The sequence below is a fragment of the Centrocercus urophasianus genome, unplaced genomic scaffold, assembly GCF_019232065.1.
Source record: "Centrocercus urophasianus isolate 14NV4802_14NV808 unplaced genomic scaffold, USGS_Curo_1.0 seq_13, whole genome shotgun sequence".
NCBI classification, from domain to species: Eukaryota; Metazoa; Chordata; class Aves; order Galliformes; family Phasianidae; genus Centrocercus; species Centrocercus urophasianus.
The window spans coordinates 8,445,828-8,460,611 of NW_024884475.1; the positions used below are offsets into that span (position 1 = coordinate 8,445,828).

At 35.0% G+C, this 14,784-nt stretch overlaps 1 protein-coding gene across 8 annotated transcripts in view; it reads left to right on the top strand.

Annotated features, from left to right (window-relative positions):
• RGS12 (regulator of G protein signaling 12) overlaps positions 1 to 14,784 on the top strand; it is an 85,882-nt gene that overhangs the window by 51,852 nt on the left and 19,246 nt on the right. For 7 of the 8 annotated variants that reach the window (XR_006167592.1, XM_042811571.1, XM_042811573.1 and 4 more), the window contains 11 exons: positions 241 to 333; positions 1,276 to 1,419; positions 4,933 to 5,112; positions 6,244 to 6,397; positions 7,579 to 7,655; positions 9,364 to 9,564; positions 10,479 to 10,552; positions 11,194 to 11,320; positions 12,261 to 12,357; positions 13,730 to 13,806; positions 14,318 to 14,471. Coding sequence is in view for 7 of the 8 variants with exons in the window: in XM_042811571.1 (XP_042667505.1) it covers positions 241 to 333; positions 1,276 to 1,419; positions 4,933 to 5,112; positions 6,244 to 6,397; positions 7,579 to 7,655; positions 9,364 to 9,564; positions 10,479 to 10,552; positions 11,194 to 11,320; positions 12,261 to 12,357; positions 13,730 to 13,806; positions 14,318 to 14,471 (1,378 nt within the window). In the remaining variant the exon portion in view is untranslated. The remainder of the gene's footprint in view (positions 1 to 240; positions 334 to 1,275; positions 1,420 to 4,932; positions 5,113 to 6,243; positions 6,398 to 7,578; positions 7,656 to 9,363; positions 9,565 to 10,478; positions 10,553 to 11,193; positions 11,321 to 12,260; positions 12,358 to 13,729; positions 13,807 to 14,317; positions 14,472 to 14,784) is intronic. The other variant, XM_042811574.1, reaches the window with a different exon arrangement.

A 14,784-nucleotide genomic window follows, 5' to 3' on the forward strand; every position in this document is an offset into this window, starting at 1 on the left:
ATTTCAGTCTTCATCTTTGTATGTGGAAACAACTTGATTGTAACTTGATGTGTTATTCTCAACTGTGTACATTTAGAAAGGAATGAGGGAGGAAAAGTGCTAGGCACATGTTGGACGTGCATTGATTTTTTGCTTTGAAAGCTAACTGGACTGTTATACTGAATTGTTAGCATCGTCCAAAACTGCAGGTAACTTCTTTTTTTATGATGCACTTAATTATTTGTTTATTTTTCCCCCTAGGAATTTCTTCGGAAGGAATTTAGTGAAGAAAATATTTTATTTTGGCAGGCTTGTGAATATTTTAATCATGTACCCGCACATGATAAAAAAGAGGTAAATCAGTGCTGTGTTTCAGTACATGGTATTAGTTGCTAGAAACTGATACTTCTTCAATATCGTTAAAATTATTAGAATTATGCTTGATCTTTGCACTGTGATTTCACTAAAATGGTGTTGGAGCCTCAGTCTCCTAAGAGTACTGTCCCAAGTTTGAGATGTTGGGTGTATTTAGGCTTCAGTAGAGTTCAGAGGTAGCTGTAAGAATGGGCTGAAGTATTTTGGATATTGAAAACTGGCTAACCCAGTGCAAAGTAGTGCACAAAAAGTTAACGTGACGACAAGTGAAAATTAGCCTCTGTTGTACTCCTTCAGCTGGACTGTCTATACTTGCCAAGATAAGGTGTCTAAAATGTGTTTACACTGTGGAAATGGATTCCCAGTACCTCTTAGCGTTTGCTTGGACGTCAATTTTTTTTCCCCCTTCAGACTTTCTTCTGTCTTACTTTTTTTTTCTAAGCTGAGATTAATGTGGTTTTTTTCATTATTTCCAGAATGTGTTTCACAGTAAACAGGATAAAAATAGAGCATTAATGTTTTTTAGCAGTGAGTATTAAATGTATATATACATTTTTCTGACTTCTAGAAATTCTAGAAACATTTAGAAGAGATAGCGCGCTCTTAAAATAGCAGTTAATATTCTTCTTAAAATAGCAGATTCTTCTTAATATAGCACTCTTGTTATTTTCAGAGTCTAAATTTTATTTTGTTGGCAGCTTTTACTGCTTAAGAAATACTTGATGAGCACTTGTAATTTTAAAGGAAAAAAATTATCTGAATAAAGCTAACAAAAGCTGCTAAATGAAAAATGTTTATATACTTTATGAAAGTGGAATGGCTCTCTTTAGAACAAAATATATCAGTGTAAAAACCAGCTGTATAAAGAAGCATTTGCAAAATTGTATAAAAATTCATATGGAAAATATTTGTTTTCTGCAGCTTTCTTACAGAGCTCGGGAGATCTTCAGTAAATTTTTGTGTAGCAAAGCTACAACCCCTGTTAATATCGATAGCCAGGCACAGCTGGCAGATGATATTCTCAATTCTCCACATCCAGATATGTTCAAGGAACAGCAACTTCAGGTAACCACAGAAAGCATAACTTTTGTACACTTATGTCTGTTATCTTTTCATGTGAAGTGCTGGGAAATGTCTAAAACTATTTTTTCATGCTGAATATCTTAATACCTATAAAAAAGAGATCAAGATGATAGACATTCTGTTAGCAGTATAGTAAAAGGTTGCATAAAGGAACACTTCTTGACTTTTTCTGTGCATATGCAATTATATAGGAAATTGCCATTATTTAGATCTGAAAAATATAATTGAAGTGAAGATTTAGCACAAGGAAGTAGTACCATGTGATGAAATACCATTGCATATTGTGTTTGCATTTGGTTGCTAATTCTTTTTCTGTAGCGGACAGTTGTGTACAGAAACAGAATGTAATTTTGGTTAAAGTGGTTTGTAAAATATGCTCTGTTTTACTGAAGGAGTCATTCCCTTTTGCTTTAATAGAACTGTCAAAGAGCTTGTTAAAATGTTGATGTTCAAACTGAAGACCTCTGAAGTGGATGCATTTTAAATAATTCTTGATGTTCAGAACAGTTATGTAACAACAGGATATATTTTACATTTTCTGCAGAACATGAGTTTCTCCTTTTCTTTTCTCCAAGTAATTCAAACTCCCCACCCTAACAATTTAGCATTAGAAATAATCACGAGATCATGGTATGTAGGAATCAAGGAGGTTGCTTTAACTGGATAAATTGAGCAAATCACAAACTTGTTCTGAGTGCAACGTTGGATTTCATGCTTTTGGATTTAAGAGCAGATGGGTGTATTAAGCTCCTCCATCTGCAAAGTGGAGATACAAGGGTAGGTTGTAACTGCTTCATTGGCAGCTTCTATCATATAAGGAAATGTACAGCCACTCCCTATTCACCTACCAAGGTCTGAGACTTCTGTGGGAATTGCCAGCCGTGATCTCAGACGCTTTATCGTGCACTCCTCATCTTGGCTTTGCGGACCTCTTCTTCATTTCCCATTTTATGGGTGGAACAGAAGGTGTTCTTGTGAGTGTGGTGGCTGGGCTGATGCAGGTTTTCCTTGTCCAATGAAAATGCCGTGTCCTCAAGTTGGAGGTGGATGGAAATGCTAGTATGAAGCTACTAGCTGTGGGTCTGATCCCAGCCATGCGGCCTGCATGGACTTGTCCTGCTTCTCTAAATTGACAGTGCATCTGTAGTTTTCACATCCCTCATACCTGTTCATCTCACTGGCAGATAACGTAAACGGGGTGAGAATTACTTCAGTTTAATTGAGCAGCCTTGCTGCTAGGTGTGCCAAACAAGTTACAGATGTGCTACCCAGCTGAGCTAGGTGCTGGGTAATGGACTGCCAAGCTTGACTTTGTATCTTGGTTTCACTAAGTCAGTTTTGTGGTCCTGGTGGCTGCTATGACTTTGAGAATGGAGAGTTGGATGTATGACTCGTTTGTGCAACACACCCACTGACTTTCAATGTTCAGCTCACAATAGTGATGCCACATTAATATTGAGAGTGCTCTGCATTTGTGTTATCACAAGACTTCTGGAATTCCAGTCCTGAGCATAAAGTGTAAAGGTGTTGATTTGTGTGATCTGACAAGCATTACATGATGCTGTGGAATAGAGTGTTACTGGTAGAATTGTAGTGGAGTTCTGAAAATTCTCTTTATAGCAAGAAGAAGAAATATCTACTACCTGTTTCCAAATAAGCAAAAATCACTAACATGTGTAAACAAAAATCACTAACATGTGTAAATGATGATAACGCTAAGTGTGGGAAATTGGTGCTGTAATGTGATACAGCAACATAGCACAGGGCAGATGATCACGCCTAAATGAATTAATACAGTCATTACTCAGACTATTAAAGTTCAAGATTTTAGCTGCATTGCAAAATAATATCCTGTTTATCTGCTTATATGGAGTATGCAGGCTGTTTCCATTTTTCCCTGATAACCTTGTATCAACAGTGTATCTGTGAGTCCATGAGATTGAAGTGTTTTAATTCTTATAATTACTTATCTCTATTTTGTGTAATATACAGCAGTAATATTCTTTGAGTTCAACAGAACTCACTGTTTCTGCAGCTGTGTGTGTTGTGTGTACCACGCCATTTGTTGAGCCTTGCCTTGAAGATGATATGCTGCCTTGTTGCATTTTACACGTGCAGCTGTGGATTGTGTTTTTTGTAGAGAGGTTTCCCTCTGTGAGCAGTTTGTCAATTGGGAAGGGTCACTGACACTGCATTGAGGGCTCATTAGGCTTTGTGTTCAGCTGTTTCACACATTAAGCACATTAAACTGTTAAAACTAACCCTACAGTGGTATTTTTTCTATATGAAAGCAATTGGTTAGAGGATCGAATAGAAACAACAGGTAACACCTAAGACAGAATGGAAATGTATGAGGGAAGGTGAGAACAGAAGTTGGAAGAAAGCATACAGATTGCGTTAGGTTTCTGTGACACTGCAGCATCAAATTCTTTCTGCTCTATCTTGCTGTTTCGCAGTAAAGCTTTGAGCTGAGTCTTGTTGAGAAGGGTGTCTCTCAGTCTGAAAAATGCTTTCTGCCTACAGTGAGGCCCATTGCGGCTTAATGCTGGACTTCTCTGTAGACTATTGGGAATGCCATAGCCAGCATACGATTCTTCTCTCGTAGGAAATCAGTCATGTCAAAAGAAGAGCTATTCATACTGGATTTTCAGATCATGTATAGTTAGTTTAATCATGAGAGAAGACGCAGAGGTAGAATATGAATTGACTTAAAACTGCAGGTTTGCAAAAATAGAGTAAAAAAATCCAAATAGCTTAGCAGTTGATTAAAAAAAACTTTTCCTTTCCTTGCATAAATTTAGCTTTGGCTAAATTAGCCTCAGATGTTTCCTCCTGGTATACAGGTGTGTGTTAATTGTACTCAGAACGGCCATCTTAGGTAACCTGTTCTTTTACTAAGTCTTATTTATGCTACATTGACTTTTGGATCCTCCAAAGTCACTGATACTTTGTTTCTTATGATTGGCCTATAAACATTATGTTAAGGATCGTATAAAGAGCTCTTTGCTCCTTCCTGTGTCAATAGTAAATGTGTAAATTTTGTAATTGGTTACTATTTTATACTGCGATGTATCGTTTTTCTGAGTCTTAGACCATGAATACTTTTCTCATTCACAGCTGCCTTAAAATGCACTTGTATAATTTAACAAATACTAAGTAATTTATAGAACTGATGTAATATCTCTTGAAAATATTTCAAGTAGCCACTTGTGTTCTTTGCATAGAATGTGCAGACATAAATACAGTGTCAGATAAGATATGAGGTTGGTGTTGTCAGGAAATAGGCATCTGTCTGAACCTGTACTTAATGTGTCAAATTGTACTTCTTTTTAATTTGAGACGATGTACTTAACCAGGCATAAGCAAAATCGTGCCTTCTGCTATGTTCGTTTGCTGAGCTTTGTGGAAGTTGGCTGAAATGGCATCTTTTCTTCATGTGCCATTTAAGCTTGCCTAACTGTTATCTGTTAACTGTTATCTGTATTTCACTTTCAGATTTTTAACTTGATGAAGTTTGATAGCTATACTCGCTTTCTCAAATCCCCCCTTTACCAAGAATGCATCCTAGCCGAAGTTGAAGGTCGGACTCTTCCTGATCCGCAGCGTGTTCCCAGCAGCCCCACTTCTAAACACAGTATTAGTTCAGAGAAGTCCAATATCTCAACACCAAAAAAGGTTAATTTTGATTTTGTTGTTATCTGAAATCTAAATGCTCTTAAATACTGTTTTTCAAGTTCTTTAAAAAGTTGAAAGACAATACATAAAAACCAAGTAGAATGTTTGCCTAATGATGCTGGCAAATATTAAATTTACAGAATGTTTACCTATTCAGGAAAACACTTTGTTTTAATCCTTAACACTGATTCAGATTTTTAGCTGTTGAATTCTTGATTAGAATTTGAAATCTATATTATTATATAAATCTATTTACAAATAAAAATTTAGGATTATTGTCATACGTCAGTTGAGAGACTTATTTTGATAGATTATTGGAATTAAGATATTTTAGCTTTTGCTGAGAGCACAGTCAGAAATTGAGAAATCTTAACCTAGCTTAGCTCATTTTTGTGGAAGATGGGCTTTGAATTTCTTATACCAAAAGATGATTCTGTGTAAAGCAGATGCATTTGCTTAAAAATTGGACACATTCTCTTACTGATCTCCTAACATTAGAGTTTATCTTCTTCATCAAGATGATGCCACCGTAGTATTACATAACTGTATGGGTAAATTATAACTTAGCATTTTTCATGTCAATCTCTACATGTTAGCCCATCTGCTTTTATGTATTTCTATGAGGAACCTTTAAAAGTAGTGCTTTAAGGAGTAGTCTAATAATCTAACAAGAGTAGTAGCTTGTTAAAAACAGTTTTAGCTTAATAGCAATTATTCCTGTATTCTTCAGCACTAATAAATAGTTTGATTGTACATGTAAATATAAAACAGGAAATTGCCATTATTTTTAAGTGCAGTTCATGTTTCAGCTTAGTCCAGGAAAAATCTCTGAAATATTTAAAAGGGAAATTCCTTCTTATAAAAATAGGGCTGAAGGCTTTTCCACAGTTAATGGTAAGCTGTGGAGAATTCTTTCATATTTACAGGAGCTCTAAATGGCTTACTGTCAATAATAGTCCTTGCATAGTAGTTCATACCCATTGTCTGTTTCCTTCTTTTTGTTTCATAATTATTAAGTCAGTAGAGGTGATGGTTAACCTGACCATCAGGAAGAAATGTAGGAAGGGTTGTTTTAGGTGACATGCTTATAGTTGTGTTCCAGCCAATAATTTAATTGTCTTTTGGTGATAGCTAAGTGGTAAATCAAAGTCAGGAAGATCCTTAAATGAAGAGTCAGGAGAGGAGGATACTGAGAAGAAAAAAAGGGGGACATTTTTCTCATGGTCAAGAAGTAAGAGTTTGGGAAAATCACAGAAGAGAAAGGAAAATGGTGATTATCAAAATGGTGAGTGTTCACGTTTTACATTGTTGCATAGTTGTTTCAGCAGTAGATGTAATTCTCATACCGAGTTCACTTAGCACGTCTGTAGGTGTGACAGAGGGAAAAGATGCTGTTTAATCAGAAGGCCAAAGGGTGGCTACTATTACTGTGAAATTCATAAAAAAGCAGGTATAAAAATAAATAAAAGTATGAAAATATTTAACCTTATCTTATTTACTTCTAAGAGACAGTTGTCTGCCTTACAGTACACTCTGCTCTTCTTTGTGCTGCTGATTGCTTTTTCTAGCAGAGAGCTACTATTTTTTTTAGTAAGATAATTTCAGCTCTTTGCAGAGAAGTTCAGGAGCTGTACATACAAGTAGTGCTATAGCTAGATATTTAAAAATTCCTTCAACATTGACCTAGCATTCATTCTTTCTTTACCCCAGAAGCACATATGCTTTTGAACACCCTACTCATGCTTCCTATTAGGAAATGACTTTCCATGTTTAGTTCTTTCCTGACAAAAACGAAGGAAGAAGAGTCAGAGCTGTGAAAACCGTTGTTATCTGTTGTTTTGTTACTAAACTGTTTCCAAGAGTTTAGGGAAGACTTCTACTCTGAATGCACCAGTACATGGCCTCCAGAGGGAGGGCTGAATGTGCTGGATTAACTCAAAATTTCATTGAAGTACCAGATTTAGAGAACGTGATGTCTGTGGATTCTTCTTGTCTATTTTCTAGTAAAGTTCTGGTCCCATGAGATAATTTTGAGTAGTTGTGTTCTTACTATACTCACATACAAAAAGTTATGAGAGGTGTTTCCTAAGATTATACACTTCTTAAAGAGACTGTCCCAAGATCTTAGTTTTTCTGACACTAAGCCTACAGTCTAAAAAAACGCATTTATAGCCCCTCAAAATATGTGAGAAGGTAAACTAATTTTAAAGTTTTAAGAATAATAGGCTTTTAAAAAATATCTCAGGAATGAAAAAAAAAATGAATACAAAAACAAATCAGGCTGTTCAGGGGTTACATAACTCGACCAAATATTGTTTCATTTATAGTATGAATACTTTTTTTTTCATGTAGTGAAAAAGCGATTTCTCTGACACCAGAAGCTAATGTTCTACAACAATTTTTCAGTATTGTAACAAGTAATAAAAATAAACATTTTTACTGATTGTTTATTCTTCCCATGAACAGATTCTATTCAGTCCAATGGATTATCATACAGGCGGGAATCCCAAGGCTCCATGTCTTCAACAGCTAGTCTTGACTTGGTAATGGCTGGCTCTTAAAAATAAAGTGGGAAACAGGGAAAACAGTGAATTGTTAATTTTCTAAGATGTATGAAGTAATTTGCTTGAAGTAATACTTAGGGAAAGCATCCTTGAATGATGCAGAGTTTTCCTCCGTTTAACCAGTGTTGATACCAGTGTGTCTGTTGTTCCTCTTTTATTTTTATATTCTTAAAGTTGTGTGTTTTTCTTCTTGTCATCATGATTAACTCTGCGCCTTTAATGTGAGAAAAGAGGTAGGGAATTTGATTTTAAACCTTTTTTTGTGTTAGTATGTATGGAAATAATCAGTGAAGACACTGCTTTCTAACCATCAAATTCTACGTTCACAGTGTGAAAGGAATGAAATGCAACATTTAACAGTAGAACATAATTTTATAATTTTAATTTTGTTTCTCCTAGGTTGAGATGGAGAAATAATTTTAAAAAGAAAAAAAAAAAAGGATTTTGAAAAGGTTTTTGATACCATGATAAATAGATTCTAAACTGCTATATGGACTGGATTATAGCAACTGTAATTTTGCCTACGCATGGCAAAGTTATGTTTATTTCTATTGCAGAGAAGTACTAGTTTAAAAAACAGAAAGCCCCATCTGCTGTGAACAACACCCCCTTTTTTTCTTTCCTACTCCAGCTGATTAAGTTACAAAGTTATTGAGATTTGGATGGGAAGAGGCAAGAAAAAAAAACAGGAAAAGCATAATGAATAGCCTAAGAGAATGCTGAAAATGGTATTTCTGTAGTGTTTTTTAAAGTTCTTTACAGAGAGAGTGGTGACTGGTGGAACAGGCTGCCCAGAGAGGTTGTGGGTGCCCCGTGCCTGGAGGAGTTCAAGGCCAGATTGGATGGGGCCCTGGGCAGCCTGGTCTAGCATTAAATGGGGAGGTTGGTGGCCCTGCATGTGGCAGGGGGGTTGGAGCTTCATGATCCTTGAGGTCTTTTCCAACCCTGGCCATTCTGTGGTCCTGTGTTTTTAAGTATATAAGTGGGCTTCTTGTTAAATTTTCAGATATACTCCTGATATTATGTGATACTATTATTGTTCTCCTGTTACTGTAGGATAATGGTTTATGCTATGTCCTTTTCCCTTCACCTGTAACGTTGTGCTTCCTTCCCCTTTTTAATTTAAAAAAAAAAAAAAATGACCATTAGGTGATTTTTAAAAAATATTTAAATATGCTGCATTTGTATATATAGCATTTAGATGATTGTGGAGGAAAAGGAAATTTTTTTTTTTTTTTGAGGAACCTGGTGCTTGTAGGTGTTCTTGTACTTAAGTGTTGATTCATAATATGCCAATGGTAATTATTACCTCAGTGGATGATTCTTGTGTATAGACACTTAACTATTAGGAATCTAAATAAGGTTTGGTTTAGTTATTACACTTCTTTGATTGAGAGTTGTTCTCTGTTCTTCTGTTCTCTACACCAGAATCCTGTAATCTGTTTTACACATTCAACAGTCTACAACATTGTCTGTTCTCAAATTAAGGTTTGTGCTGTGACATTGTCATCTGATGTTTTTTTCTTTCATGATGTATATTCATTTGATATTACGATATTCCAGAGGATTTCAAAACATACTTAAAAGTATGGACTTGAGTTGGTTTGATTCATAGAGAATCTGAAAGCTTACACATATTCCCCGTTTTTCCATTGGGCATTGACTTCTCTTTTTTGTTCTTGTCAAGTCTGAAGCCTCCAGACTGCCTGCATTTGTACCAGATAAAGAGAAATCCCCCAAGTACTGCTGTGTAAACCTTCCAGATGGTTCATCCAGCAAAATGGCTGTTAAATCTGGATTCTCTATCAAAGAGGTGCTGTCTGGACTCTGTGAGAAGCATGGCATTAACATAGCTGCAGTGGACCTTTTTTTAGTTGGAGGTGATAAGGTACAGCATATTTTTGTGCTTGCTTTTTTCATAGTTATTCATAAGAAGCTCTGTTCTCTCAATAGTAATACATATTTCCTGATTCTCCCTATAGCTTTACATTGACAATTTTAGTTAGTAGTAGGAGAATTTAGTGAAACTGCAGTTGAAGTAACTTTGGTTATGGTATCCACATTAGAGAAAGCAAAAGAGTTTATAATAGTTTCCTTGTAGTAATAGGTTAATTTAGATGTCTAGGCCATGTACTTTGTCCAGGGGGAAGGGTTGGAGTGTAGAAGTATTCACATACTAAAACAGATGTGTGATACAGATTGAGCTCCATTAAGGGGAAAAAAAAAAAAAAAAAATTATGAAGATGAATTCATGCTGGAATTAAGGTACAAATTTTAATACTGAGGAAAATTTCCAAGGCAGCAGTTCACCTTGAATGGAGGTGATGTCTCTTATTCCAACAGAAGGGTCTGCAATTCAGGAGAAGCTGTGGATCTGAAATGCTTATTATTTTAAGTTTATTATTATGATCAATCTAGGTGATAACAGTGATGAAGAGTGATATGCCTACATAGTTAGGTGCCTATTCTTTTAAATCTTCTAATGACCGCTAACTGCCCATATTTTCTAATAAATCATCCTTTATAATAGTTTAAGTTGAAGGACCTTAGCTTGTTTTAAAACACCAAATTCCCAAGCACCTGCTGATGACAGTGAAGCTGAAGTTTGATCATGGTCTCACAATATACGTTAATCTTTTAACTTATTTTAAATTAATATCCACTAGAATGCATGCAACCTATGCTAGTAATTTTCTGAGTGTTCTGGATAACTTTTTTAAACTTTTTTTGAAATAGCTGTTTTATATTCCGTATTTAAAAATCAATTTGTTCTTTCTTCTTTTCCTGACCCGTGCTCTGTAGCCACTTGTATTGCACCAAGACAGCAGCATCCTGGAGTCTCGGGACCTACGCTTAGAAAAACGCACTTTATTTCGGTAAGAGTCAAAATACTTTTTCTGGCATTTTCTGCCCCAACTTGTAAGTGCACTAAAGTATATTGCTGGTTACCTTTGCAATGGAACAGCAGTTAATGTAGTTAACGTTAAAGTTAAAGCAGAAGTTAGATGACTGTGTCTAGGTTAGAGACATCTAAATACTTTATGATCTCAATGTTTTAACTGCTCAAGCTGAAGCTGATGTGAACAGCAACAAGAACAAAATTTGTCCAAGCCCATCTCAAGTAATGGACTACATGAGGTACTTGGAATAGTATGTTGTGAGTTACTCTGACAGTGGGAAGAGAGGTTTTTCTTCCATCCAATGCTGCAGCGTGGGCATGAAGTTACTTTGGAGCACTACTGGACCATAATGACTGGAGCAATGTCAGAGGGAAGGGCCATGGCACGTGTTTAGTTGGTCTGAGGATCACCATGCCATTAGGGTACTTCATGCTAGCATTCAGCTTTGGCAGCTGAAACAGTGGAAATTTTATTTGTATTGCTTTTGTGTTAGTGGAGTTTTACCATATGCAGTTAGTAGTTGTAAACTAGTGCAACTTTGCTGTCTATTGGATTTTATATATTTTTAACACTTTACTAGAATAATTCATACCTACTGTGGCAATTGTGTGTTTCAGGCTGGATCTAGTTCCAATCAATCGGTCAGTTGGTTTGAAGGCTAAACCCACCAAACCAGTAACAGAGGTCCTAAGGCCTGTGGTTGCAAAATATGGTTTAAATCTTAATGAGCTTGTGGCAAGACTAGTAAGTATCTTTTGATGTAATTCAAGCTATAATATTTTCTGTCTGGAGAAGAGTATGTGATAGTTCCTGAATTTTTTTTTTCTGTCCTAATAATTAGACATCATTAAAATCTGTAGTTAGAACTATGTACTGATATGGAAAATGAAGAATAGTCATAACCATTATGCTTAATACCAGCTACCTCAAAACTTTAGTCTTCATCTTTTCATATTCTCCTTCAAAATAAATCTAGCATCTGAAATAGCAGAGCTTGAACATAGCTTTTCTTCCAGAGCCCAACTGTTCCCTTTGTTAGCCAGTGGAATTTGATTAAGATTAGTTAAAGCTATTATCCTATGAATTCCCGTTATCCTGGCAATCATGGAAGCTGTTTCAAATCCACATGGAGAATATTTCTGCAAAAGCAGGCTAACTTCACTTGTCTACTACTAAAAACTGGCCTAGCATTTCCTAGCATTCTGTTACAATGAAATATCAGGAAATGAAATTACATTTTGTGGCATTTCTGGAGTGGCTGAACCACTCCATGTTTTCCAAATATCTGTAGAACACTTTGGTATAAAGATAATTTCATTTAATGAAATCATAAAATTACAAAAATATGTTTAATTTAGAATAGAAAATGATCTCATATTTCCTCTACAAAATGGTTGTCTAAACATACACAGTAATGGTCCTGGATTATTTGTATGTGCTCATACATTGGATTATTTTGTCTCTTTGTGTCTTCTTTTCCCCAAACACCATAAATGAGTTAAACTCACTGTAATCAAAGTAACTGAACAGAAATGAAATAAACATTTCTAGAAGGTGGGAGGAGAACTTATAGAAGTTACAGTGAAACAGAAACTTCTCATTTTCTTTAAAAAAGTCGAACTGTGTAAATTTGCTCTGAAAACAGCTTTTTCTCTTTTGTATACAAACTGTGATCCGACTTTAGAATGGTGAGCAGGAACCACTTGATCTTGGTGTCCCTATATCTAATCTGGATGGTCAGCGGGTTATTCTAGATGAAAAAGAGCCAACAAAGGGTAGAGGTAAGGTGCTATAAAGCTTTTATTTATGATGTCAAGTCATTCAATAAACTGTATCTGCTTAGTTTCTTCTGTTGACACAAAGATAAGGTAAATGTGGTTAGATTTACATATGTAACATGTACATGTATTTTTTCTTAAGAAAAAAAGGAACACCGTTTTTAAACATTGAAGTATAAATAAACCTGTTTATACCAGGCTCTTTACCATTGCCATAAGAAATTTTGCACAAGTAATACTTGAGTAGTTCCACATGCACATTTAAGGCTATAGTTTGTAGTCTTATTAATGAGAATGAAATGCCAAATAACTTCTGTGAATTTGCCAATTAAGTAAAAATATTCATTTTGTATGAGTAAGACAGATGCAGTTTGTGCATCAACTGTATGTACTACTATGATAAGCCCCCTCCTCAGCATAAGGAAATAGCAGAGCCTATATCTCAGTTCTAAAGCTTTTGGTTTTGGAGATAATTATATGATTTGTTATTTCTGTGGACAGAAGCATTTGAAAAATGTATGTTAATCAACTTCAGAGCAGCTGACAATTTTTCTTTGCACAATTAACATGCTAGCTTAATATAAGCGGCCTTGAGAGGAAAGAAGCAGTTTCATTAGAACACATTTTCACAGATGTAGAACATATAGTTTTAGAAATGAAATTACATGTGGCTAAATTGAATTGACTTGGCACAGAAATCCTCTTTGAAGAAGACCTATGAGTAAATTTTAAGGTATTTTTGAGGAACAGCAGGTTTGTCATTTTTCTAGGATATAAAATCAATTGCCGTTTTGAAAAAAAAAATTATCATTCTAAATACTCTCGAGGATAATTAATTCAGAGATTATAAATAAAATTGTAATCCTATGTGCTGCCAGCTATTATTGAAACTGAAATCATAGGCTTTAATAGGATCATTCCTAGCAGTTGGCTCGTTTTGTGGCATTTAACAGTGACAAAGGGCAGTAATTGGAGAATATTGAATGTGACCTTTCAGTGGTCTTTTCTTTTTGATGATTTTTAAAAACTTGTTGCAATTGGATTTTCTAAATTTGTGAATTAGAGACTGAATTTGAAACTGAGATTTGAAACCTATTTCCTCTAAATTAACACTAAATTTAGGAGAATGTAAATGAAACTTCAGAGTCCTTATACTTTGAAAGTACTGCTAGTTTAAGGAAAGATTGAAGATGAGAGGGAGGTTCTTGTAGGCTTTGAGAGTGGAAGTGTCAGGGATATCAGCTCTGATAGCTATTTTCTGAGTATACCTTTGTGAAATTTTAAAGCAAAAAGTCTGTTTTGTGCATCATGGTCACTTAACTGTTACTTTGGGAAATTATTAATTTGTAGTTATAGAAGCAATGTTTGTGTTTAGTGTTTACAGATAAACAAAAAGGTGCATCCGTAAAACAGAGTGCAACTGTAACTACTTCAAGAAATCAAGTATCTACTGTAAGTCTTCTGCAATGATTTTTGTCCTTCAGTTCATCTTTCGTTTTCTTCTGGAACTGTATACTGAAAGTTGCATTTATCCATGATTTTGAATCAGCCAAATTGTGTAACAAGATAGAGCGTAGCTGTAATTCATCTGGGATATTTCCACTGTCAATAGCATTTATCTGTGAGAACTTCTGTCTTCATGATGAATCCAATAGCTTTCTCTATTTGTATTATTTATTTATTTTGGCATCGTAAGTTTATCTGTACTTAAAAATTATTGAGGCACTCTGAAATTCAAAGGTCCTTTCTGTAATGTGATTTTTTCAAAGTAAACAATGTTATATGATTTATATGTTTTTGGCCAGTGTTAAGGCAAATGTGTTTTTGCAGTAATCAAGATTAAACTAAGACATTGATTGTGGTGGTGTTTTCAAAATAACTTTTTGTTTGCTTAGACTGTATTGTGAACATAATGATATAGCCTAAATGTAAGTAGTATACCTTAACTTTCCTTCTAATGCAGGGAGAGGGAAGAACTCTAGGAAAGTCTAATTCTATCAAAATGAAAGGCGAAAATGGAAAAAATGCTAGGGAAGTCCGGCTGTCAAAGAGAGAAGAATCTATTGCAAAGATTGGGAAAAAAAAATGTCAGAAAATAAATTTGGATGAAGCAGAGGGTATGTGAATTTTATATAGCTTATGTAATGGCATAAATAATCTTGGAAAAATTAGAATTTTATGTCTGTGTAGGAAAAAGTATTGTGTGTTTATACTGCATTTTGAAAATCTGTAATGAGCTTTGTATTTTTGTTTGATACTGTTTGAATTATAAAGCTTTTGAAGCTGAAGGTAAAATTTTAAGACTACATAAAAAAACAGATATAGTTTATGCAGTACCTAAAGATAGACATAAATGCCGAGTGGAATTTTCAAAAGTGAAAGATGCCTAATTCCAAGTAAAATGAAAAGAAATTGGTTGCACTGTTGCAG